The following is a 27,544-nucleotide window of genomic DNA, read 5'->3' as shown; positions in this document are numbered from 1 at the left end:
AATGTCTATTTTGTGATTCCAAAGCAAGAACAAAAGTAATAGCCTAAAATACAGATTGTTTCATTTTTTGTGACAAGTCTACCTTATCTTCTACTTAAAAATGCTGTTCATTACAAAAGGATTAATAAATGTGATATATTACATTATTAATATATAGTCAGCATAGAAATAAAGTCATCTCCAAAACACATTTTTGTGTTGGCTTTGCCCTTAGGGAAGAAAAACCCTTTGTATATAGTGAAAATGAAGTGTAATTTATGACTCTCGGACAGTTTTTCAGAATTCTGTAATATGCAAGTTAGCAATTCTTCTACAACTTTGAGTGAATAAGAACTTTTAGATAACTAGAAAATGCTGTTTCACGTCTGCCTTCAGTGTCAGGAATGAGGGTGAATAAGGGTTATGACTGTGTCTTAGGGTTTTTGCTCGCCACCAAGCCCTGGTGGTCCAGTGACAGGAAGAACGTTGGGCAGTCACAGTTTGAATGAGGCTGTCACTATCAGGAAAGAGCCACTTAAAACTCCAGGCAAGAGTACTGAGAGGCAGAACTATTCAGGCCTGGAGACAGCAGACCACAGTGTAAGAGAGACATTAACAAGTTAAGTGTAACATATACAACGTAAGATAGATAGGCTTAGAGATTTAGCTACTGTCGCCAGGAACCCAGACATGTTGTGGGATGAGATCAATAAAATTCTGAGACAGATCTCAGGCCACACTGAGCTACACAATCACATGCCTAAAGGAAGAAAAAGGCTTCAGTTCAGTCTGGCTCCACCAGACCTTAGCCCAGGTTTGTCTAATCCAGTGGCATCTGGACCACCCATGTTATACCTGTTAGAAATTCACTAAGATAGTGGATTTCAGACTCGACCCTTGACGACAAGCAAGGAAGCACAGCAGCGTTTCCGCAGCGTGTTTTAGGGATGTCTGGCTTCAAAGGAGGTGTCCCAGCCCACACTGCCTCTCCTTGCGGGCATTTGGATTTTCTCCCACATAAATTATTTTTTTAACATTTAACTTTGCTCCCACATAGAATATATTTTTGAAATTGTGTAAAAAGCTTTGCTTTTTCTTTTCATTATAGAACAGTACAATAATTGTCTTTTTCATGTGCTTCTACTATATCAAAATTTGGAAAATTTGGACACTTTGAAAATAGTCCATTGAACATCTCTATTTAAAGAACAGTATACATTGTAATTTTATTCACTATAATTACTGTATGTTTGTAAGAACATATACCTGCAGATTTCAATTTTTTCAATATCCAACCTACTTAGCTGAAATGGTATATTGTAATAGCTAGCCTGAGTTTCCCTACAAATTTTAATGGTAGATGCAATTTAAGTAGTCCTAAAAATTAGTAATAAAATACCCTCTATAATCATTTAAAAACTTTTGAGCATATAATAACATGAACAGTCTCTGAATTTGAGGAAAGGAATAATAAGAAATCTGTGGGTTTTATTTTTCAGTAATCCTAGAATTTACAAGGGACTTTACATTATTATTTAAAACCTCTTAAGCGTATAGCAAAATGACCATTTTGTGAATATGAGAAAAAAATGATAGTAAGAAACTTAAGTTTTTAGCTTATTTTTAGTGATGTCCATTAGGTTTAACAGCATGTTACCAAAACCAGCTTAATAATGTAACTGCTTCCTAAAATCATATTACATTTTTTGAGTAGATATTAAATCCCAGTTCACAGTCTCACAAAGATACAATTTCCAGATTATCACCTAAAATAGTGGATTCAAGAGAGATTCAATAAAAAAATGCAAAATCCAATTTGAGAAGATAATTAGAATTCAAGTACTAGTGTTAGAAATACTGATAACTCCTATTTAGCCAAGATAATTAAAACCTTTGAGACTTTCATCCTATTTACAAAAGTGTCTGGAGACAAAAATAAAGTTAACTTTGTATAGGAAGAACTAGGTACAATATAAAAATCAATTCATGTCAATATGCAAGAAGAACAGAATTATTTCTTAAAATGTTAGGATCCTATTCACTGAAAGTTTTTGAAATGGCACCAAATAATTCTTCTTAGTTGAATTTCTTATCGGTAAAATGGTATCTTTGTGTTGCATGTTTTACTTTATACTTACTTGAATTTTATTTTCATCTCCATATTAGGTATACTTCATTTCCAGCTTTTATTCCATTGTATATATTATTCAATCTTGGGTTTGCTACCCACAAATGGTTCATACGGTATGAAGCCAGAGAGAAGGCACAGGCTTAGGGAACTCATGTCATTAGGAATTTCCCAGTGGTGGCTAGTTTCCTTACAAGTCAGTTTCTTCACTAAGTTAACACTCAGGTGTTAGCAGTTGTCTCCCTTAAAGAATCTTCAGGAGATTTTTCCACTGAAAGATACTGGGAATTCCCAGGCCTCTCAGTAATTTCTGGTAGGTCCGTGTTTCCTTCAAAAGGTTGATGGACATGTTTCTTCCTCTTCTCATCAGCTCCTGTTGATAAGAGATACAAAGGCATCAACTCTCCTCCCTGAAACACGAGTGTTACCTAAGACACTCCCTTGCTGCAGACTTTCAGTGGCTCCCTGGATAGGGTCCCAACTCCTCTGACTGGTACACAAGGCTGCAGGATCACAAATATTTTCCAACTCATGTCCCACCACAGCATACCCTCTCTGTGTCTTCTTAACTCTCTTCGTAACTTCTGTATTCTAGCCATCAGGATTGCTCACTCTTTTAGGACACAGTGGCCCGTTACCCCCTGCATTCCCCACTTCTTAAAGGCAGGGGCATTGTGTGTTTTGTCTATGCATACCCAGTTTATTTCACACAAACAGTACAAGCGATACAACTGATAGTTGTTGCTGAAAAAATGGGAGAAGTCAAAATGATTGCTTATTTTCTAGTGCTATTTGAAAAATAACTTAAAAATAATAGTATAGCCCTGGCTGGCATAGCTCAGTGGATTGAGCTCAGGCTTGTGAACCAAAGTGTTGCAGGTTCGATTCCCAGCCAGGGTACATTCCTGGGTTGCAGGCCATAACCCCCAGCAACCGCACACTGATGTTTCTCTCTCTCTCTCTCTCTCCCCCTCCCTTCCCTCTCCAAAAATAAATAAATAAAATCTTAAAAAAAATAATAGTATAGATGTATAAGATATAAAGAAAAATAAAATTACCCTCTTAAAATACACTCTTACTTATTTATAAAAATGAATAAATACATCCGATGCTTATGAAAATGAGGAATTCTCAGAGGTCCATGATTCTAGAAAAATGAAGAATTTGTGCTATAAACTTTTTTTCATGTTCTACCTCAGCAATGGACTGTATGTTAATATATGTCATTACTGACTTTTAACAACCATATTACTCCAGATTCCATTCTTGCCTTTCATATGAATACTGAGGAAATGTTTGCTGCTCAAAAATGCTCAAGATCTTACCTCTCACTCAAAAGGCTGCATATTATCTTTCCTTTCCTTTTCTGACAAATGGCAGAATGGCACAGGAAAAATAGTTTTCTTGTGGGGCAGGAGCAGGGATTAGATTATTTTTTACTGAATCAGCAGTCACTTGCTTCATGAAGTTTAGTGTTCTTAGTGCTAAGGGGATTTCCTCCTGTGTACAATGAAGAAGCGAGAGTATATGACCTCCAACATCACTTCCAACTCAAATATTCCATGATTCTATGCCAAGAAAAAAAATACTTAACTACATTGGAAATTATGATGGCTCTCCATTAAAAAGGATTGACTCGAATATGTGTGGGCTCCCCACATAGACTTTATTTCATTTTTATTTGCACTCCTTCCCAATTCTCCCTCCAGAGAAGAAGGAAATGATTTGTTTCAGGAATCTTCTATCAGTTTTATTACTTGTTTTATACTTCTGATGAAAGGCTTGAAATGAGTAGAGAAAGAACAGTCAAATAAAATGCAATTTGGAAATTTATTTCTGTATTCATTTTTCATAGTTTGTGCCTCTTATAAAAACAAATCAATGAGAATAAGGCATGTCTATTGAAGTTTGTATTGTACTAACAAAATAAGTGACATTTTCTCTGTGCTATGTCTCCACCTGCGGTAATGGACAAGCGAAAGTTAATGATACCTGATTAGTGTAGATCAGACCTAACATTTACTCTCACCTCAGTTACAAGTTATTGAATCAAATAGGAGTATTCTATTTAGTACACTCATCTATTTATTTGGAGAAAAGCAAATAAATTGATTGATTTTAACAGCAAATACAGCAGCTATGACAGGGAAAAGTAAATATTTCTGAGTGCAGATACTTAGCCATTCACTCAACCATACTCTGCTCTACAATTCTTTATCTGATAAGCAATCTCAGTTCCTTTCATAGATTTTGGTTCTGTTCAACTACAGTTTAGAATATATTTTCTTTTTTTATCTTTTCTTTTCTTTTTTTTAATTGTAATCATTGTTCAAGTACAGTTTTCTCCCTTTTACTCTCAATCCAGCCCACCCACCCAACCCTCCCCTCTTCCCTCCCATTACCACCCTCTCCCTAGTTTTTGTCCATGTGTCCTTTAAATTTGTTCCTGTAAACCCTTCCAATTCTCCCCTGAAATTCCCTCTTCTCTCCCCTCTGGTCACTGTCAGCCTGTCTTCTATTTCAGTGTCTTTGGATATATTTTGCTTGTTTTTTTTGTTTTGTTGATTAGGTTCCTGTTAAAGGTGAGATCATATGGTATTGGTCTTTCATTGCCTGGCTTATTTCGCTTAGCATAATGTTTTCCAGCTCCATCCATGCTGTTGCAAAGGATAGGAGCTCCTTCTTTCTTTCTGTAGAATATATTTTCTTAATGGTTTGCTAATTTATAGTTTCTATGTACTCATTGGAAATAAATACCCCATTTCTTATTTCTCCCAAACTAAAGTATCTCTTTTGCTTCCTACATGCCACTCTCCTGTGTTCCCTGGGGCTGGCTTTGACTGCCCTTTACAGAGGACCCCAGTCAGTGGTGTGAGCACTGCCTATAGCCACCCTTATTAGAGTGCAGGCTTCGCTTTAACTATCTAGTTGTTAATTAGCTTAACAATAACCCACAACCTTGGGACCAACTCCATCTAGTTGTTTAGAGGGTTGGAATCTTCAAGCACAAGGAATGTTTCAAAATAACTCAGAAAAAAAAAACACAAGTCTAACACAGTTAACAATGTTTCTTCATAGCTATTATTCATAACAAGATGATTACAGAAAATTAGAGAATCTGCATCTGATAGGAAAAAAACCCCAAATCATTAATAACCCTTTGGAAATGAGGAGACTGAAAAAATTATTGTGGCAAAAAGTGTTTGTTTATATATTTTTAAAAGCCATTATGCATTCTTGTGGACTTATTTTTTAAGAACAGTTTTACTTCAACGATAACATAAATAAATAAAGTGGATATATAATTTGGGAACTCTAAATTGTATTTGGCATTCACAAATTGTGCCTCTTCGGTAAACTGCATCAAGACACAGGAAATGAAATAAAAAAACCTTTGACAAGGAAAATTCAACTTCTAATACCCACCCCCCAACTTTGGAGGTCAGCAATCTAGTCTCATGATTATTATTACTTTAAGTAGTAACACAGGTATATGGGATCTGTCCAGAAAAAGTCCAGCTATTATTAGTATAATGAGAACAGTTTGTGTCATATCAATGTAACCTGGCAGCCAAGGAGAGTGGACTGGAATGCACATGCATGAACAATGGTGCCTTCACTGTACTAGTCAGTGGGAGTGGTAGACATCATTGAGTGAGCATGTGTATTGTGTGGCTATTACATTGAAAATGACTAAGCAGGTTGAGCAATAAATCTGCATCAAACTTTGCGTTAAGCTTGAACATTCCTCTGTGGAAACTATTTGGATGATTTAGAAGTCCGAAGCTATGGGCAATTGGTGATTGGCAGCTCCATCATGACAATGGGCTCACTCATGCATCACCTCTCATGCAGAGTTTTATGGTGAAACATCAAATCACCCAAGTGACTCAGCCCCCCTACAGCCCAGATTTGACACCACATGTCTTATGGTTTTTCCCAAAACTGAAATCACCTTTGAAAGGGAAATTACTTCAGACCATGGATGAAATTCAGAAAAATACAACAGGCAGCTGATGGCGACTGGGAGAACTGTGTGAGATTCCAAGGTGCCTACTCTGAAGGGGACTGAGGCATCATTGTCCTGTGTGCAATGTTTTTTGTATCTTGTGTCTTCTTCAATAAATGCCTCTATTTTTCCTAGTACATGAGTGGATACTTTCTGGACAAACCTTTTGATGCATCATCATCAATCTGGTTTAAAAGCCAGAAATATAAAAGTCTCTTAATATGTTCTATTCTCTCACCCTACAATTAATCCATCACTAAGCCATATCAATCGTACTTATTGATATTGCTCACTTTTCCACACCTCTCTCCAGTGACACTGCTTTGGTCTGCCACTTTTCCTCTTGCCCAGACTGCTGCAGCAAGTTATGACATTTATACATTTTGCATAATTGATCAAGATGGCAGAAACTGCTAGTTGTCCTCCAGTATTTCTTTTTTCCTTTCTTACACAATACTGTAACATTTATATTGGCATATGACTGCCAGGTCAATACTGTACTTCCTGACCTTCTTTCAGCTAGGTATGGCCACATGGCTAGCAGCCTACAGCATGTCAGCAGAAGTGTTATGTGCACATTTCTGATCAGGTCCTTAATAGAAGGAAGGGGTCATGTTCTCCCCTTCACTGACTTTTTACTTTGAGGCTGCAATGCCAGTCAGGGAGTGATAGATAAAACAGCTAAGATCATGAAGATGACATATAATAACAAAATAAAATGGAGCTTCAATTATGTAATCAGGAAACCACCACATCAACCCTGGACTGCCTAATTTCAGGCTCTTATGTTAAAGAGAAATAGATGTCTATCTTGTTTAAGCCACTGACCTTTTGGGTCTCTGTATTATAATAGCAAAACCTACATTCTAAGTAATTTAAAAGGTATATTACTTAATTTAAAAATTTAGAAAGAAAAAACAAACTAATCAGTTGATGCAAAAAACAAGTTTGGGGAGCAAAGTTTCATTGATAGACTTACATGCTTCTCTGAATTATAATTATTATTTTCATGATTTCTTCTGTCTGAGAGCTCACATCATAGTATTTAGAAAAAAAGAAATTAATTTTACTGGAGATTTTACACATATACTTGTTTAAACTCTAAACAGTTGTTAGTTGAGTATTATTAAGGTCCACAGCTAATGAGTCCTGGAGCAGACATTTCAATACAGGTTTCTCAGATATTTTCTTGTTAGACTATAACTATAAACATATTTTCTTATTAGACCATAACTGTTAAGTTATTAAAAGAGATTCTACAACAATGTGAATCCCTAATCTATAGCAAATATATGAAGGGAGGCTTTAACTGCATTGATCTTTATATTCTTATACTTATCTTTGCAAATGTAATCTCAGACAGGCGGAAATTCTAAGAACTGACTCACTGAAAACAGAAAAAAATAACTCAACAAAAGAAAATATCTTGGTCCTATTCACTTCTTTAGATTATTCTTTTAAATTAACTTTTTAAATTAACTGCTTGAACTCAAAAGTTAAAAAAAAAGAAAAAGGAAAGGAGAAAAGGCATTATATAGTCCTAAAAATATTTGCTTTACTCATAAAACCTATCAATTTTTTGCAAGGTTCAGTAGAACTTTTGTTTAAGACATGTTATGTAAACTATTTATCAGATTCCCCTTTAAATGGCTGTTTTGGCCCCCTTTCACAGCACACATTATGAATAATGAAACAGATGAAGTGACCTTTTTTTCTTTTACTAGTGAAATTTAAACAAGCATAGCAATTTGTTATAATAAGAAAAAGATGTTTTCAGCTCTACTACTGAATTCCCATTTAGATACCTGAAGGTAATCATAAAATGCTATAACTATTTCATAGATTTTTTTCTCCTGTTCTGATTATTTCGCAACCCTCCTATGATCATGTCACTGGAATTGTTTCTGTTGTGAACCAAGCCTGTTACTGCTTTCGTCTAACAGCTTTTAAAACTTACCTTAGTGTCCTGTGGCCAACACTTTAATTTCTTCACCAAACATCAATATTAAAAACCTCTTTTCCTTGCCTATCTTTACTATGGAAACTGAAAGCCAAATTCTCATGTTTTTAATAACATAATTTTTAACCTGTGAAGTTAGAGGTGGTTATATGAGACAGTTTTAGCCAGTGAGACAAAAGGGGACAACTTTGGAGATTTTGTTTTTCTTATTAAAAAAGAAAAAAATAGCTCTGGTTGGCAATAGCCATTTTGTGCTTTCCCCTTACAGGTATGCCCAAACATGAATATGACATCCACCACAACACCATGGGGCCATAATTTATTCTACACTTTACTGAAATTGTACTTCAGATTTTATTTTTCCTTCCATGACTAGAATATGGCATAAAACACATTTTTTTTAGAATGTGAAGGCATAAATTAAAGTCCTTAGTCTACTTATTAGCTCTGCCACTTGGGGTATTGCTGATGTTTTAGGCCATAATTATCACATCTATAAGAACAGGCATCTAAAAAACCTACCATGCAGGAATGTTATGAAAATTGTACATAAATTCTATAAGGCCTACCACATTCCAAGTGCCCCACATGTGGTAGTTATTGTTAGTACTTAAACTCTTTGAGCCTATTTCATTGTATACACTTATCTTACACCTACTATATACAACCTTTCACAGCATTCCAAACATCTGAAGTATCTCCCAACTGCCTGCATTAAATTGCCCTAAAATCCTTTTAAAGGACAGTCTCTCCCATCATACCCAACCAATGTTCACACTCCTCCTCCAAGAAAGAAATGAATTAGACTTTAAAGAGATGCTGCTATGTAAATAGTTATTCATCTTGAGGAACTCAACTTTCAGTAATGAATGTCTGTGGGAGGCTGCTCTGTGTGGCATGGGTCCAGCTCCCACTGGGAGATGCACAGGACCCATGCCCATGGATAGGTTTCTCCATGGGAAATCAGGCCTGCAATGTACCTAGGCTGCTATGAGTCTTGCTTTTTGCTAAAACTCCCTCACCCTGAATTGAGGACATTTACTGCAAAGCAACTTCCTAAAAACCATGCTAAACCTTCCAAGGATGAGTGTAACCAGTCCAACCACTTTTGCCTTTTCATTTGCAAATATCCCTCTTCTGTGATGTGATTACTGGCATCCTCTCCTTTGTTTTCTGTATAAGGTAACCACCTAAAGCGAGCCTGTGCATAGTTAATGAGGACCTTCTTGTAGTGTGTCCAGTAAGACAATAAAAGTTCATTGGAGAAAGGGTGGAGGCTTTTGCTCCCCTTGAGAGAAAAGCCATGCCATCCCTTTTCCTCCACCGAATTCGGTAATCCGTGTGAATGTCTCATTTTCATCCAAAATGACATGGACCCCACGAGCCAGGGTCCACATCAAATATCTTTTTTATTTCTTGTTTGTTTATACTTTTATATTAAATTCAGCTTTTAATTACTCAAAAGTGTATATTCACAGGTATTTGTGAGAAATAATAGACAAAGGTTGTATTTGGTAGTTTGTGCTTTTTAAGGAGTTGGTTCATTTCATTGAATTTGTCAAATTAATGGGCATAGAGTTGTTCATAGCACTCCCTTATAATCACTAGTGTCTGCAGGGTCTGCAGCGATATCTCTTGTTTTATTCATGACATTTGTTATTGTATCTTTGTTCTTTTGTTTTTGGTCAGTCTTACAGAGTTTGTCAACTTTCTTGCTCTTTAAAAAATCATCTCCTTTTGCATTTCTCTGATGATTAGTGACACTGAGCATTTTTTCATATGTCTATTGGCCATCTTTATGTCCTTTTTGGAGAAATGTCTATGTAGGGTTTTTTTCCCATTTTAATTTGGATTGTATGTTTTCTTGGTGTTGTATAAATTCTTTATAAATTTTGGATATTAACTCCTTATCAGATGTATTATTGGCAAATATGTGGACAGTTTTCTTTCCTGGGCACAAAAGTTTTTAGTTTGCTGTAGTCCTACTTGTTTATTTTTTCTTTAGTTTCAAGGAGACATATCAGGAAAAAAAATATTATTATGAGAAATGTCTGAGATTTGACTGCTTATGTTTTCTTTTAGGATTTTTATGGTTTCAAGAGTTACACTTAAGTCTTTAATCCATTTTGAGTTTTTTCTTGTGTGTGTTATTAGTGTTAGCCTAGTTTCATGTATCTGTCCTAGTTTTGCATGTATCTGTCCAGTCATCTGGACACTATCGAATAAACTGTTGTTAGTCCATTGCATGTTCTTGCCTGCTTTGCCAATAATGGTGTGCATTCATTTCTAGGCTACCTACTCTGTTCACTGATCTATATGCCTATTTTTATACCAGAATCATGCTGTTTTGATTATTATGGTCTTGTAGTATAGTTTTATATCAGGTACTGTGCTACCTCCATCCTTTTTTTCCCTCAAGATTGCTGAGGATATTCAGGGTCTTTTGTGGTTCCGTATAAATTTTTGGAATATTTTTTCTAGTTCTGTGAGATAAACCATTAGTATTTTAATTGGAAATGTGTTAATCAATATATTTCTTTGGGTAATATGGACACTTTAATGATGAATTATTCCTCTCCATGAACCTGGTATATGTTTCCACTCAATTTCTTTCTTCAGAATCTCATAATTTCAGAGCACAGGGGTTTTACCTCATTGGCTAAATTTACTCCTAGATACCTTATTTTTATTTTTGATGGAATCATAAATGGGATTGTTTTCTTATTTTTGCTTTCTGATACTTCATTAACCACAATGATTGATAGATCGCCTCACAGCTACCAGAATGGTTTTCATCGAACAACAAGTGTTAGTGAAGATGTGGGGAAAAGGGAACCCTTGTGCACATGCAGACATGTGCAACATCTGTGGAAAACAGCATGAAGTTTCTACAGAAAAATTTAAAATAGAACTGCCTTATGACCCAGTAATCTCACTTCTGGGAATATATCCTAAGAATCTTGAAATACCAATTCAAAAGAATATACACACCCTTATACTCATAGCAGAGTTATTTACAATAGCCAAGATCTGGAAGCAGCCCAAGTGCCCATCAGCAGATAAGTAGATTAGAAAAGAGCTGTGGTACATTTACACAATGGAATACCACTCAACCATAAAGTGTTTCTTTTTGCTATAGCATGGATGGACCTGGAGATTATTATGCTAAGTGAAATAAGCCAGTCAAAAGAACACAAGTACTGTATTATTTCCCTTATATGTGGAATCTAGTGAACAAAATAATTTAAAAACAAAATAGAAATAAACTCATAGATACAATGAACAGACTCACAGCTGATAGAGGGGAGAAGGCTTGGGAGCAAGGTAAAATAGGTAAAGGGATTAACCCCCCCCCAAAAAAACCCTCAAAGATACTGACAACTGTATGGTGATTACCAGAGGGAATGTGGGGATGTGAGGAGGTAGAAGAGGGTAAAAGGAGGATAAATGGTGATAGGAGACTGAACTTTGGATGGTGAACATACAATATAATATACAGTGATATATTATAGAATTATACACTTAAAACCTATAATTTTATTAACCAACATGACCCCAATAAATTCAATAATTTTTTTAAAAAATCATCTTGTTACAATGAAATTTTTATTTTATATTTTTAATTTCATTGATTTCTGTATTTTTAAATTATTTTCTTTCTACTTTCTTTGAATTTATTTTTACTATTTTTCTGGGTTCTTGAAGAGGAAGCCTAGATGATTGTCTTGAAATTTTTTCCCTTTTCACGTATGTGTGTGTGTTTGTTGTAAAATTTCCTCTCAGCCCTGCTTTAGCTGTGTTGAACAAATTTTGATATGTTGCATCATTTCACTTTCATACAGTTTAATGTATTTTTTAACTTTCCTTGAGACTTCCTCCCTTTTTCACTCATTGGTTATTTGGAATTGTGTTGTTTGGTTTCCAAATGTATGGAGACTTTCCTATTATCTTTCTGTTATAAATTTGTTGTTTGATTCCATGCAGCTGGAAAACACAATCAGTATAATTGAAATTATGTTAAATTTGTTAATATTAGTTTATGTCCCAGAAAATGGTTTGTCTTGGCCTTCGTTCCATGGGCATGTGCTGAGAATGTGTGCTCTGCTATTATTGAATGGAATGTTCTATATATGTTCATTAGGTCCTTATTGGTTAGATTATCAGATCATGAGATGCTGTGTTTAAGTTTTTCTATATTCTTGCTGATTTTCTATCCATTTGTTCTATCAATTTTTTAAAGACAGGTGTTTAACTAGTTATGGTTTTAACTATTTGTTCTATATGTCCTATTAGTCTTTACCTCACATATTTTGAAGCTTTTGTGCATACACATTTAGGATTACTATGTCTTCTTGGTGGATTGGCTCTTTTATCATTACATAATGTTCCTCTCTGTCTCTGGTAATTTTCTTTATTCTGATGTCTACTTTATATAATATTAACACAGTATAACTACTCAAATCAGAGTTTTTAAGTTAGTATTTTTCTAGGGGAAAATAATTTGAGGATTATTTTTATATACTATTTATTTACCTGCAGGCATATTACTAGTAATATGATTGTGAACTTAAAAATAGAAGTGATTCAACTAGATATGATAGGCTAGAATATTAAAATGTATCTGTATTCCTTCCTAATTAATTAAATGTTCTCACCTTCATTGTAAGAATGTCTTTATCCTTTCTAAGAATGCTGTTATCTCATTTTTAAATTCAAGGATACAAGCTATAACATTTCTCACATTGAAGTATCATGGTGCCTCAGATTTCTGGGGGTAACTCTTGCTCTTTGAATTCTCATCTGTGTCTCAGAATCTCAGAGCTGGAAGTGATCCCAGAGGTTATTTTATGACTAACTTGTACATGAGTATTGTAACTCTGTGACACACCAATCTCTACCTGGTAAATCTTATATAGTTTTGAAAAGAAATATTAAGTTTATCTCCACATGGAAAATTACCAATAAGTAGATAATAGGCTATGCAGAACTGTCATGGCCATTGACAGTTTTTTTTTTTAAAAATTACATACTAATGTTATGTGTTTCATGTTTTCTTAATTCCCTTTTCCAGCTCAGACAGCTAAAATGTTTTTGAACTTTAGTTTAAATAAAATACAAACATATTGCTAATAAAGTTTTGTTCCATTGCTCCTATCAAAGACTTCCTGAAAAAATAAAAACGCAATCACCATAAGGTATCACCTCACACCTGTCAGGATGGAAGTAATCAAAAAGACAAGAAATAACAAGTGTTGACAAGGATGTGAAGCAAAAGGAAGACTTGTGCATTGGGGTGGAAATATAAATTGGTGCAACCACTACAGAAAACAGTATGAAGGTTCCTCAAACTATTAAAAAAATAGCACTGTTATAAGATCCAGTAATTCCACTTTTTGGGTATTGATTTGAAGATAATGAAAACACTACCTGGAAAGGATATACACACCTCAATGTTGAGTGTAGCATTATTTACAATAACCAAGACAGGGAAAGAGCCTGTTTCCACCAATATATGAATGGATAAAGAGTATGCAACATACATAGAAAATGGAATATTATTCAGCTATACAACATAATAAAATCTTGACATTTGTGACAACATGGGTAGAACTTGAGGACATTATACTAAGTGAAATAAGTCATACTGAGAAAGACAAATACTGTATGATCTCACCTATATATGGAATGTAAAACAAAAAACCTGAACTCAGATGCAGAGAACGGATCAATGGTTGCCAGAGGCTGGGGATGGGGTTGGGAGAAATGAATATTGTGGTCAAAAGGTACGAATTTCCAGTTGTAAAATAAAGTCTTGGGGATGTAATGCACAGCATAGTGACTATAGTTAATATTTTATAACATAATTGAAAGTTGCTAAAAGAATAAATCTTAAAAGTTCTCACTATAAGAAAAAATTTAATTATGTATGATGATGGATACCAACTAGACTTATTGACTTTCAGTATATCAGTATATGCAACCACTGAATCATTGCATTGTATACATAAAACCAATATAATGTTATATGTCAAATAAAAAAGGTAATTATTGTTAACATAAAATTGCCACAGCTTTATTTATAGACTAGGTTTCATTCTATAGGAATAGTCAATCAAATAAGCAATCATAATCATGCTGCAACTTAAACTTAATTTAATCCACATAATAAACATTTTCATGTTAAGCACTATAGGCCCTAAACAACTTTCTCAGTGGTTACAGCATGGGTTATAAACTTTTTATCTGGACATTTTGTGAAATGCCCACTCCTTTCTCCTCTCACATTCTACTACAGTCTTATGTAAGTCCTGACAGTACTTAACCAGGTCGTGACTCATGCTCCCTCCATGCCTGTAAGCAATATGTTCAGTTAGTCCAGAATGTTCCTTGTGTGCATGGCAATGTCAATGACAATCTCCTCTATAAAGCCTTTCCTGGCCATGTATTCCTTTGTGGAATGGCGCCATCTCCCTTTTGCCCAGTCTGTAAGTAACCCACAGTGACTTACCATCAGAGTACCTGGAACTCAGTTGATTACCCATATGTGATTACATGACTGAATATCTTGAAGGCAGAGCTTGTTGTCCCATCTCTCCTCCTTTTTTTTTAATGTTCCAGAGCTAAGATTTCCACAGAGTCCACAGCATTAAGTAGCTTAATGTTGGGTTTTGCTCTACATTATAGCTATAGGTTGAAAAAAGGACTTACATCCCCAACTTCTTTTTTGTAAATATAGTTGGCATACAATATATTATTTTCAGGTGTACAACATAGTGACTCAACATTTTTATATCTTGACAATGTGCTCACCAAACTAAGGCTTCTGCCAACTTCTTAGGGGGACATAGAAAACCCACCAAGCCTTGAATCACTTTAGTATTTGAGGCACTTGGATTTCTGAAATGTGAGGAAATAGAGTAAACACAAGTATTTATTTGTTCAATACAACAATTTAATGTATATGGTTACATATTGGCAATATGTCTAATTTTATTTGTAAATCAATGCAGAAGTTTTAATTAGGAACTTTTTCCCCACAATCCTGTCTTCACTCTGTGGCTTTGTTTGATTGACTCACCTCCTCAGCAACAACCATCTACATCTCAAGTCAATTTAGTACCGGTGATAAGCTTCACAAAACACAATGTTAAAATAATGCTGGTCTTTGTAACAGGTTATGCCATCAGTAGTTGAACACTTGAGTTCTGTTTGCCTTCTCCTAGAATTGGGGAAGCAGAGTAGACATATAGTTAGTTGCTCTGTGTTTGCAAAGGAAACTGGCTGAGTATTTTTTCTGAGTATCCCATTTCCGACCCTTAAGTTGAAGAACCAGACTCATTATTTTATCTATTAAAACATCACATATTTTACCAAAATTTAGTATTAAAACAAATTTCAGTGTTATTATTGACCTGCTGTAATGTTCTTTTATAATTAGCAAGTATTTAAGTAAATACTTAAAAGCAAAACTTTTGTTTCTTGCATCTATTTTTCTATTACTTTAATAATTGGTTTTTAGGCAAACCCTAATATTTTGTATGAGTCTTTAAAATGGTAACAGCATTATTGAAAATTGCCCAGTATTTATTCCAGCTAATAATTTTTTTAGTAGATTAAAATTTTCTTTTATAGTTTTAATAAAGCAACGCATTTTATTTTATTTATTCCTTTTTTATTGTTGTTCAAGTACAGTTGTCTCCAGCTAATAATTTTTATTATATTACACTAAGATGAATTTCTACATGAATAATTGAACTAATAAAAATGTCTTTTTCATTTGAAACCAGAATGATATGGAAGAACTTGATGATATTCTCACATCTGTATTCAAACAAGAGATACCATATTATGAGTTCCGATCTCTCCAAACTGAAATATACCCTCAAAAAGAACGTGAGTATTTTCCAAATGCATCAATTATTCTTTAATGTAGTATTTGAATGTATGTGACTTGGTAGTAAATTGTATAGCTAAGAATATAATTGAATTGATGATTAGCTATTTTAGAAATTTCCCATCATCTTGTCAGAGAGCACACTAATACAAACTTCTGAAGATCCATCTGGTAATTTTTTTAATCACAGGCCCTAAAATTTGCATAATTTTTAAAATCAGTAAACCTACCTCCTATATTTTTATTGTAAGGAAAGGTTTAGAAAACTACATTATGATAGAAGCTGTTCATTAACAATTATAACTATTTTATAATTATCAAAATTCAGTTAAACAGGATATGTAGAAGTAAAGTACAATCATCTTTTAAAAAGTACATGTGTTTAATAGCATATATGTTTATATCTATAAATTATTGATCTGTACAGATATGTACCTGTTAACATTAGTTACATTTGGGGTTGTAAAATTTCAGGCATTACGTTTTTTAATTTTACTTAATCTGTGTTTTCTATACTGACTATGTATTATTTGTATGATGAAAAAATATATATAAAATGTAAGAATCAAGAAAAGTATATGTAGGACCTACTACCAAAAAAATCATACTTCTAATTGTTATCATGAGCTCAGTAGCACATTTTCAAAATTGTTTCCACATTGTTTGTTTAGAGTTCACTTATATGCCCTGTATGTGTCAAACACGGTGATAGAGATGTACTGTTGAGTAAAACAGGAATGGGACAAAAGAATACAAAAAATCTACTGTAGGCCTATTAAAAACTAATGAGTAGATAATTTTTTTTCCCTAGAGTCTCTATCTACTAGAGGCATTTTAATTATCAGGCTGGCAAGTTCAGGACAACAGTAAGGAATGAATGGGATTCCTAAGACACAGCAGACTGCTAGTCATGTGAATGCGTAAATTTGTATTATGTATGGTGAGGTTATATTTCCCTTCAAATCATTATAGGGAACTGGCAATGATATGCTTGCTTTGAATAAGTAATCTTGTGAGATTAGTGAAACTTACTTTTGTTTCCTATATATTTTAACAATACATATATTTTAACAATATATACTTTACTTACAAAGTTTAGACGATAGATTAGGATGGAAAAGAAAGATGACATGATTTCTCACTTAAAATATAATTTAATTAGAGAAATGAGATAACATATATGTTATAACAGAAACAGTGTGTTAAACATTGTGGAAGTGATTATACTGACAATAGAATTTTAGAGAAAAACATACCTTATTTTTCAGGACCAGCTTTGTTAAGGAGGTAAGATTTTACCAGTCTTAAATGGTGGGTAGGATTTTAGTGAGGAAAAAGAAAGGAAACAGAAGATGGAATTATGATAGTTTTTTATGACAAATTCCCTCAACGTTTTGTTTATTTGGGTTTATGGAATGAGAATTGTAGGGTTGAAGAGGTTAGAATGGATTTAGTCTTTCACTTTTATAGATAAAGAATTCTAGATAAATTTAAAAGTGTTTTTCTGTGTATTGTTCAGGTTATGAAATGAGAATTTTAGAGTTGGAAATGATAGATCAGTTTATTACCTTATTTTTTGGGAAAAGAATTCTGAATAGGTTAAATCAGAGCTCATGAGAATGTGGGTCTGACTCAGTAGATCTGGGGTATAGTCTAAGCTTGTGCTTCTCCGACAAGCTCCCAGGTAAAGCTGATGCTAGTCCTCGGGCTTTTCATTGAGCCTCAGGGTTTAGAGCAGTGCTTCTCAGTCTTGGCTGCATATTATAATCAGCTGTGGACATTTGAAAGTATCCCATCCAGCCCTGACTAGGTGGCCCAATAGGTTGGATATTGTCCCATGCACCAAAAGATTGTGTGTTTGATTCCTGGTCAGAGCACATGCCTAGGTTGTGGGTTCAATTCCAGTCCAGGTGCTTACAGAGTTGGAGGAGGCAACCTATGGATGTTTCTGTCTCACATCAGTGTTTTTCTTTTTCTCTCTCTTTCCTTTCCTCTCTCTCTAAAATGAATAATAAAAACACCCTTCAGTATTTTTTTATAATTTTGAAAAAATTATAAAGTATCCCATATCTAAACCACACCTCATACCAATTAATGAAGAATCTGAGGGAGTGGGTCCCAGCTCTCACGGTTTTTAAAGTTTCCCCAGTGATTCCAATCGGCATCAAAGGTGACCAGCCTCTAGTGGCTTCAGTGTGTTACACACCAGCCAAACAGTTCATACTGATCTTTGATATGCAGAAAATATTACTCTCTCTTTATAAAGGTTAGAAAGATAGTAGCATATAAAGTTCTGAATCATTACTAGAATTGAGTGATTATTCTGTGCTTGACAAAAATTTTTATTAAAAAATTATATTTTGTAACAGAAGCTAAAAATGCAAAGTGCAATATAATCTAAGTAGTTCATTCAGAAACTTAGTTGGGTATTGCTAATGACAGTTGCTCTTAAACTTATAACAGAAGTAAGGAACCCTTATAACATGAGGCTCTAATTCCTAATTGAAGTGTGAAATAACAAGATACAAATTACTTAATAAAAATATGCAAGGTAGAAATAAATATGACTGAACTCATGTTTTGCTGGCCTTCTTGATCCTATAATGTATAATCAACTTCGGCTTCAGATTATCTGGTCTTTAAGACTTTTGCACCTGCATTTTCATAATTTTCAAGGTGAATCTATGATAAGGGTTAAGCTGCCCTTATACATGAAGTGCAATTAATTGTGGGAGAAAGGTCAGGAAAGAAATGGTAAATTGTTCAGGAATTTCTATAGAAACACCACTAGATGTATTCTGAGAGACAAATTCAACAAACGATCAGGTGCAATTCCAAATGTCTATGCGTAAGATAGTTCTTCAATTATGTGGTAAAATGTTTTATTTATTCACCATTTATTATTTATTACTCCATATTTTCACTGAAATAAATGGGAAACTTGGAGATTGTGAAGAGATGGTAGTCATGGGAATTGACAGAGTGAACCTTGGGCACTGACCAACCCTGAGGGTGAGCCATGCTGTTATGCACAGATATCCATGGTTCTCGAAAAGCTTGAAAATAAATGCTGTGTGAATCAAACCTGTTTATCTTATTGTTGCCCACCCTAGTTTCTTTCCCAAGTTGTTTTCAGTAAATTCTGAGTTTATTTCTTCTTATTTCAGTCATAATATGTAAACTGTTATTTCATGCCATTATGTCTTGGTCATTTCCCTTACTCTCTAGCCAGCAAACTTCCTCATTTGGCTTTTTCCCACCCTAAGCAGGCAGATGTGGAGGGGTGGGGGTGGGATATTTACACAGATAAGCTAGAAATATTCTCTTCCCTCATAATGCTTCATTATTGGTTTTGAAATAACATTTTTCACTGATAAGAATTTTCCATAGAAAAAAGTTCTCCCTGGGAGAAGAATAATAAAAGATTTCCAGATAAACTTGGTATAGTAATGTAATGTAGGATGTTTGAATGCAACAGTCATAGAAATAATTCATGAACAACTTTCTAGTGTATGGATTATCAGAGATTGTGAAATCAGTATAAGGGATTTGTAACTGGCAATCATTTTTAATGATATATGAGATACTAGAATAAAAAATATCAATACATTCCTTAAAGTCAGAGTAAGTATCATTTTGAGCAACTTCCATTTTGGTTGTAGAGTTACATATAAACCCACATGATATGGGTCACTATGAAATCGGTTTGAATGTCTCTGACTTGGTATGGCATGAGGCAGAACAGCACACGTGGCCAAGCACAGCTTCCTTAGCCCCTCTGTAGCTCTCCCATGTTCTGTGTTTCAAGCCATCTTATGTATTCTCTTCTTGTGGCAGAAGGTACATGAAACTCTCTAACTTCTCTTCAAAAGCCTTCCAAAGGCTGGCTAATGCAGAGAACCTCCTGTTATGAAGATGAAAAATAAAATAGTTCAATTTTTTCTTTATTTTTATTGTTGACATTATTACAGATGTTCCCATCCCCTGCTTCTTCTGCCTTCACTGGCCTACACTCCTCCTTCCTTCTGGCCATCACATACTGTTGTCTCTGTCTGAGGTATGCACGTATGTTTTTTACAATGGTGAAAGTTGCTGGTTCAAATACTGTAAGTGGCAGTTAGTATAGAAAAAAGGAAACTAGTTTATTTTGAGGCAGATTATTTACCTTCATCCAGAAAGGAGAACAGCCTTAGAAAAGCCCACACCAGTATCTAGAAAAGTCTGTCAAAACATACCTCCATTAAAAAGCTATATCTTAATCTGAAAGAGAAGAGCATACGATCACCAGTCCAGTGACATGTGAATATATTGACTCCTATTATCTCCTAATATGTCTATGAAATGTGGAACATGTAACTGGATATTCAATACTTACACAGTAGTAACTGTAGACCTCAGATTTATCTTGAATTTGCAGGATCTTTACGATCACAGAGAATAGCTCACTTGCTATCTGAGTAGAGGAGAATGAAATGTCATTGCGTTGTCTCCTTTAATATCATCAAATGATGTAATCACACAGAAAAATACAGAGTATAAAAAACACTCTTTTACCCATAACTTACCTTTGCCATACCATAACCTTTTGTCATGATTTGCTTCAGATCCTTGTTTTGAGAAATAAAACATTACAGATCTCATTCATTTTCTCTACATTTCCTTCTGTGATTTCACAAACTTGAAAAGTAACCAGTGCTTTAAGTTTCTTACAATGAGCATTCTGACATATGAATGCCTATATGTATGTGTGATAATTTCTCAGTAGAAATAATTACCAATAGAATTTCTGAGTTAAACAGGTGTATCTATAGTGCTAGATATTTTTAAATTTCTTTAGAGAACATTTGTACCAATTTTATAGTTCCAACAACATTACTGTGCCATTGTGCTGCATCATTTCTATGTTAAGAATTGTGAAGCAATTTATTTTTGCCAGTCTGACAGTTGTGAAGTGGTATCTCACTTTTAATTAATGTTTTTATTACAAATATAGCTGAACATATTTTATTCTATTAACTTATAATTTCATTTTTATTCAGTGAATTTCCATTTACTAGTCTTTTTTATTTGTCCTATTGACTTTTGGGAATTTTTGTCTTTTTTAATATGCATATTCTAGATAGTAACCATTTTTCAGTTTTATACACTGTGAATATATACTTAATTGATGGCATGTCTTTCCATTTATACAGTTGATTATGTAGGAATATGATTAAAGTTCATAATAAAACTTAGTATCTATTAAAGCTAATCCCCACCTTAATTTTTAAATTATTTTTACTCTTCTTACTTTATTTGTCTATCATATTTAGGATAAGTTTGTCAAATTCCATTAAAAACTCTAATACAATTGAATAAAATTATAGACTAATTTGATAAAAACTGCTATTTTATTAAACTGCTATTGATATTAAACTGATATTATATTAAACTAATATTGTACTAACTTTAACCATAGTATGCTATTTATGTGGGCCTTTTTATTTCTTTAAACATTATAGTTTTATAAAATTTGTCAAAACCTAGCTTAGATTTATTTCTAGTTATAGTTTGGTTCAAATCAAAAGTTTTATTTTAAAACTATGTTTTTATATAATTTGCAACTGCTCTCTTCCTTGATGTCTCTGGGATTGGTCTGTGTATCTTGTAACATATCATAGTCCTACATGAAAAGAGGAGATTTTGAAAAGAGAAGTTACTAATTCACTCCCTGAAATGAAAATTGGTAACAGGCAGAGTCAACATCAAGCATATATTACAAAAATGTCTTTCCAAAAAATGAATTTTGCCAAGTATTAAGCAATCTTATACATTCATTTATATAACAGGTAGCCACTATGGAAAATCTGTGATCATGGAGCTTTTATTTTATTTAGGGAAATAGAACAAACAATTAAACAAAAATAGCAGTACAGAATAAACATTATTATTTCAAATAGCAATATGGTTCTGAGAAAAATAAAACAAAGGGAAAGGATAGAGAATTAAGAGGTGATGAGAAACCATGCAACAAATTTGGCTTGGTGTCATCTCATTTATGTTTTAAAAATATTATCTTGTTGCTATGCAGAGAACAGATGACAGGTGTGTATAAATGGAAGCAGGGGCTAGATGGGTGGCCTTTCTAGAAGTGTCGGGGCAGACATGATGGTGGTACCACCTGCTGTTAACAGTGGAGGAGTTGAGACTTTCTTTTACTTGGTAGATATCTGAAAGTAAAGATGGAGGGCTATCTGAAGATTATCATAAGCCCAAGAAGGAAGTAATGCATAGTATTCACAGCCATGACCTGGATGAGATCATGCTGTAGAGAGTGTATTTCAGAGCAAAGGTCTGAGTCCTGGGCAATGCAGTATCTAAAGGTCTGGAAGAGAAATTTCCATAACAGGAGACTGAGGAGGAGACCCACTGAAGTACAAGTGTGGTGTCTTGAGAGACAAATGAAAGTATTTCTGAGAAAAAGAAGTAATCAACTGTGTCATATCCTACTGCAGAAGGGAGTGAAAACATGCCACAAAATAATTTGTGAATTGTAAAACTACTAGTGCCAAAAGTGTCCCCCAGTGGATTCAGGTACTCCCCAACTCTTTGTAGCAGGAATATCACACAGATTTGATGGTTTCTCCTGAAAGTCTGTATCAATAGATGGTGCATATAGAGAAAATACTAGGAAGACAAAGGGCCCCCTAAGACCCTCAAATTCTGTACAATATCTAAAAATATTTGGAAATGATACTAGTTCAGAGAATGTAAGAGGTTAACAAGTGAAAAACAGTGCACTATCCAAGAGAAACAGAGAAGGGGATTATGTATAGTTATAATTAACTGTTCCTTGGGTTCATTTTCCACTGTAATGAACCTAAATTGCATTTGGTATATACCCTTCCCTTATCTGAAGCATATCTGAAGTTGAATACTGAGTTGAGATATACAGATGTTGGAATAAGGTATGAATATTGGTCTACAAGATAAATTATAAACAGGGCAATGTAAAATACAAAGGACAAGATAGCAGATGAGTTTTATAAAATGTTAACAGATCAGACTGAGAATCCAAAGTGTGTGGTAACAGCAGGTTCACAACACATGGCAAAGTAAGGCTTGAAAGCTGAAACAGTTAGCGGCATTATCTTCCAGCTACTTTCTTACTGTTCTTATTACTAAAGATCAGTTACTGCTGAGGTCATCCTAGAAGCCAGAAAGGTAAATTGGAAAGGTGAAGAGAAGTACTTCTTGAAATAATGGAAATCTGGGAAAGAAGCATGACTTCTACCCATGACACCTGACCTGTTATAAGAAATTATTCACTATGTGATCATTAAATTCAGACTACAGATGGAGATTACTTCTGTAAGAATACACTGTGTGATGTTTGGTTGAAATGTTGTTTATAACAATGTTATATTTCTCCAAGGACTGTAAGGCTGTGTATTTATCTAAGAAATAAATTAAGATAAGTGTCTTTTAGCATACAATTTTCCTCTCCATTAGAGTCTTTTCCATTGACCGGACATGAGAAGGTATTTTTAAATATGTAAACCATAAGTAATTCTCTCTTATTTTTGCAACTGTTGTAAAGTAAGGATTCTCAAAACTAGAGTTTTTACTCTCTGAAATTCTTGACAGGTCAGAACACCCCTGATGGTACCCCGTTACTAACTCACTCCAAACATATCTTCTTCAACATCCCAAAGGGTCTCATTTGATCTCTGGATTCTGCCATTAACATATAGTTACAGAAGATTTTTGTAGTGTCACTATAGGTCTAAAGACTCATTACATTACCCTGAGAAGGATAGGAATGTAAAGAGGTACAACTTATTTTAGTGTGTTGTACCCATAGGTTATGGTTTACCAAAACCACCACAGTTATTTTCTTCACTGAATTAGCCAAAGTTATCCAAAGAAACAGAACCAATAGAGTGTGTGGATATGGATTATATATATATATATATATATATATATATATATATCCATCTCTCTGAAAATATACATATATTTGAGGGGGGGAGACAGAGACAGAGACAGATTTACTTTAAGGAACTAGCTCATATTTTTGTGAAACTGGCAATTCTGAAAAGTTCTAAAATCTACAGTGCAGGCCAACTGGCTAGAGATTTCAGCAGAAGCTGATGTTCCAGTCTTCAGTCCAAAGGTAGCCTGGAGACAGAATTCCCTCCTATTTGGGGCATATTAGTCTTTCCTTCCAGGGCTTTCAACCGGTTAAAAGAGGGTAATCTGCTTTACTCAAAGTTTTACTGATATAAATATTAATTACATCTAAAAAAACTTTCACAGTAACAGCTAGACTGGTGAGTGACTGAAGACCTAGGCACCATAGGCTCACCAAGTTGATACATAAAATTAACTATTACACTTGCCATCTTCCTATTCAGAGGTTGGCAGCTCTAAACAGCTATAACTTACACACTTTGGGGTAGCCCCAGTAATCCATTTGAAAAATACTGGTTCACAGGTTTATGAAGAAACTGTTACCTAGTGGGTAGAAAAATCTCCCAAAGTATTCTCCTGGTTTATAGACTGAGGATGTGCCAATCTGTGGTAACAGATATAATTTGCGTCATGTACTTAAAATAAATTCTTGGTCAAGAATATATAGATGTTGCTTGCTGTGTTAAGACATGCTGAATTATAGAGGTATTACCACTTTCCTGTTTCAGAGGAGTGCCTTTTGAGTTAACATCTCTTGCTTAGTGCAGTAAGCTAAATAATTCCTCTTTAAAGAAAGTCACATCCCAATCCCCAGATCTGTGAATGTTACCTTACATGGCAAATAGGACTTTGTCTGGGGTCCTGTATGAGCATGTTTTCTCCACACAATGAGTGTTATGTCATGATTATTAATGTCCAATGATACAGGAGCTAAGTTTATAACCAATACACTCTACTCAAAGATACATTATTTCTGATTTGACTTACTCCCATATAACTGTATTGCTGGCAGCTACCCTACCAACCACCACACCTGCACCTCTCCATAATTTTTGTCACCTTTTCTAATGAATATTATTTTTCTCTCTACCTTGTAACTTTTTGGTCATGAACCTGAATGTTACCTTAAATCCAGCTCTTTCCTTCTGAGCCTATACAGTGAATTCCAATGGCTTGTTAACATTTCTTCTGAACTGTCTGATATCTCTGTTCTTTTACATTTATTTTCCTTGCCACCACTCTAATTCAGACCAACTATCTCTCCTTCCTCCTGAAAAACTCTTTTAGCAGGTTTCTGTGAACATGTTTAATCTTTCTTTCCAATACATCCTGCACATGAGCTTCCCTAATCATTTTCATAATCCATTTCATTCTACTGCTATATTACATAAAATGATGCTCCCAAAGGCACTTCAGCTCTACCTAGCTACATTATTGCTCACAGAAATGCCCAGATTTTGTTCCTTGCCTTAATTCATTTTTATTATTAAAATTATTTAATATTTTTTAGAGAGTAAATCTGGTGCTTGAGACTACAAGAAGTCCTAAAAAATGCTGAATAGTCATTTCTGGTGAAATCAAGCATCTTTGCCTGATTCGTTGATTTACTGCTGGTGGCGTACATTCCTTGGATTTCCATGTGAGACCAATCAAGCCAGTGGATAGCTTTCCACGTGTAAGGCATGGCCTTGCAGTAGAGTGGCTAGCCATCTAAGCCCAACCCAGCGCCGCTGGTTTCCACACTTCGTTTCCTGGCTCTTTTAGGCTCTTTGCTGGTTTTCTTCTAGGTTTTTGGTTTCCTTGCTGTCAAGGTTCTGCAGAGTCAATGGTAATTTTCAAAAGGTATTTTTTAAATGACCACAGAGGAACAGAATATAATCACGCATGTATAGACACAAATTTCTAGAGATTTCTTATTTTAACCCAATGTTAACCACAGATTGGCTGGACTGGTTAAGCATGGAGAAGCCCCACTCTTCATTACCTCATCACTGTCTAGGTTTGATAACAATAAGTGGATAATAAATATATTCAAATGCTGTGAGATTTACCTTTAATTGTTGTCAATTCCAAGAAGTTCTAATAAGAACCACACATCATCCTTTGTGTCCTAACATTATCTCTGGACATGGACTCCAAGCTCCTAAGCTGTTCTCTGTGGCCCGATGGCCTGCTTTAGTCTTTCTTGTTCTGCATGTTGCTTATTACTCCCTGGCTGTTTCTGGCCCCCTGCCCTGGGTAAGAGGGCATTTCACATTATGTCCTAAAATACTCCTTTTCTGAGATCAAACTGTCTTGTACCAACCTGCTATGTGCATGTTCTGCTGCTCTGCTATTACTCAATCTGACCAAGGTGCCTAAAATCCCTGTCAGCCCCATTTATTAGCTATCACATTCCCTTCTCTTTCTCTTCCTTTCTTCGCTTTTCTTTTTCTTCCCCTCTTAATACTACTGCTACTAATCTTATGGTGGATTCTCTACATTGGGTGTTTGGTGAACAATCAACTCTTTCAGAATTCAAGGTTACATGCTCCATTTATTTCTCATGCTTCTTGTCAATTCATCATTCAGATATTTACATATCCGGAACATCGGTCTTCTAGAAGTCTATTTTTATAGTTTTATAAAACTTCCAGATCTTAAACACACAGTACATGCATAAAGAATTTTCACTAAAGTTAAAAAGATGTAAGTCATTCAAAGGAACTCATATTACCTAAGAACAAGAGAGTAAGGACTCACTTTCATCCTGCATTTTTCCTGTTGTTTTACCTAATAACCTGATAAGGGGGAAAATAAACAAGATAGAATCAAGACTCTTAGACTGTTCTATCTCTGTGGTGGTTGCCAAAGCGAACTCTAACCATGCCCACTTTGGATGTTAGTGTGGTAGGCCCTAAACACAGAGACGGCCAGGGAGAAGGCCTCAGAAATCATGGGTTTGAATGCTGACAGCTTCCTCCTTCAACCCCCCACCCCGAGGAGCAGTCCACAGGGTGCACTCAGAGCCTCCGTAACTGTGGGGAAGAAAGGAAAAAGGGCACTGTGCTTCTGAAAATGACTGGCCAGGTTGCAGTTGAAACCTATTCTGAATTCCCTCTCCAAAAGGAAAAGGGGGGTTTTAGATGACTTTAAAGTGCAGTTGATTCTCTTTATTTATACTAGTTCTGCTTTGTTAAGTCTCTGAACAAGAGAATGCTGAGCCACTGCTCCTAGGACAAATACAGGGTTGACCTTCCACCAGCTCTGGTCTCATGTTTCATCAACTGATCAATCATAATCTTGTTTTATGTGTGTTTCTGTTTAACAATACATTATTTAATATATACTTTTGATTTGTTAATATTGAACTCTCCACGAATAACACTATAATTCATGCCTGACTGAAGTTTACCCACTACAATTATTTTCTTCTTAGCACTAAACAGCACTTCAGCACTGTGGCGGGGACCTCTTTAAACAACTAAATCACCACCATTGATCATGTTCTGTACATGACTGCGGACAGTGCAAATGGTGGCCAGTTACTTTCTATATCCCCACCAGTTGTCAACCCAAAGCCTAATTTTCTTCCCAAGGAGACTGAGATCTACATTGATGTGACTGAAGTCCCTCCACAGA

The 27,544-nt window shown here is 34.8% G+C and overlaps 1 protein-coding gene across 2 annotated transcripts in view; it reads left to right on the top strand.

Moving 5' to 3' along the window:
* BANK1 (B cell scaffold protein with ankyrin repeats 1) overlaps window positions 1–27,544 on the top strand; it is a 312,144-nt gene that overhangs the window by 85,499 nt on the left and 199,101 nt on the right. For both annotated transcript variants that reach the window (XM_036025976.1, XM_036025983.1), the window contains exon 6: window positions 15,864–15,969. In XM_036025976.1, coding sequence (XP_035881869.1) covers window positions 15,864–15,969 — 106 coding nt within the window. The remainder of the gene's footprint in view (window positions 1–15,863; window positions 15,970–27,544) is intronic.

The sequence above is a fragment of the Phyllostomus discolor genome, chromosome 1 (genome assembly GCF_004126475.2).
Source record: "Phyllostomus discolor isolate MPI-MPIP mPhyDis1 chromosome 1, mPhyDis1.pri.v3, whole genome shotgun sequence".
NCBI lineage: Eukaryota > Metazoa > Chordata > Mammalia > Chiroptera > Phyllostomidae > Phyllostomus > Phyllostomus discolor.
Note: the sequence above shows the minus strand (reverse complement) of the source record. Positions and strands in the feature narration are given on the sequence as shown.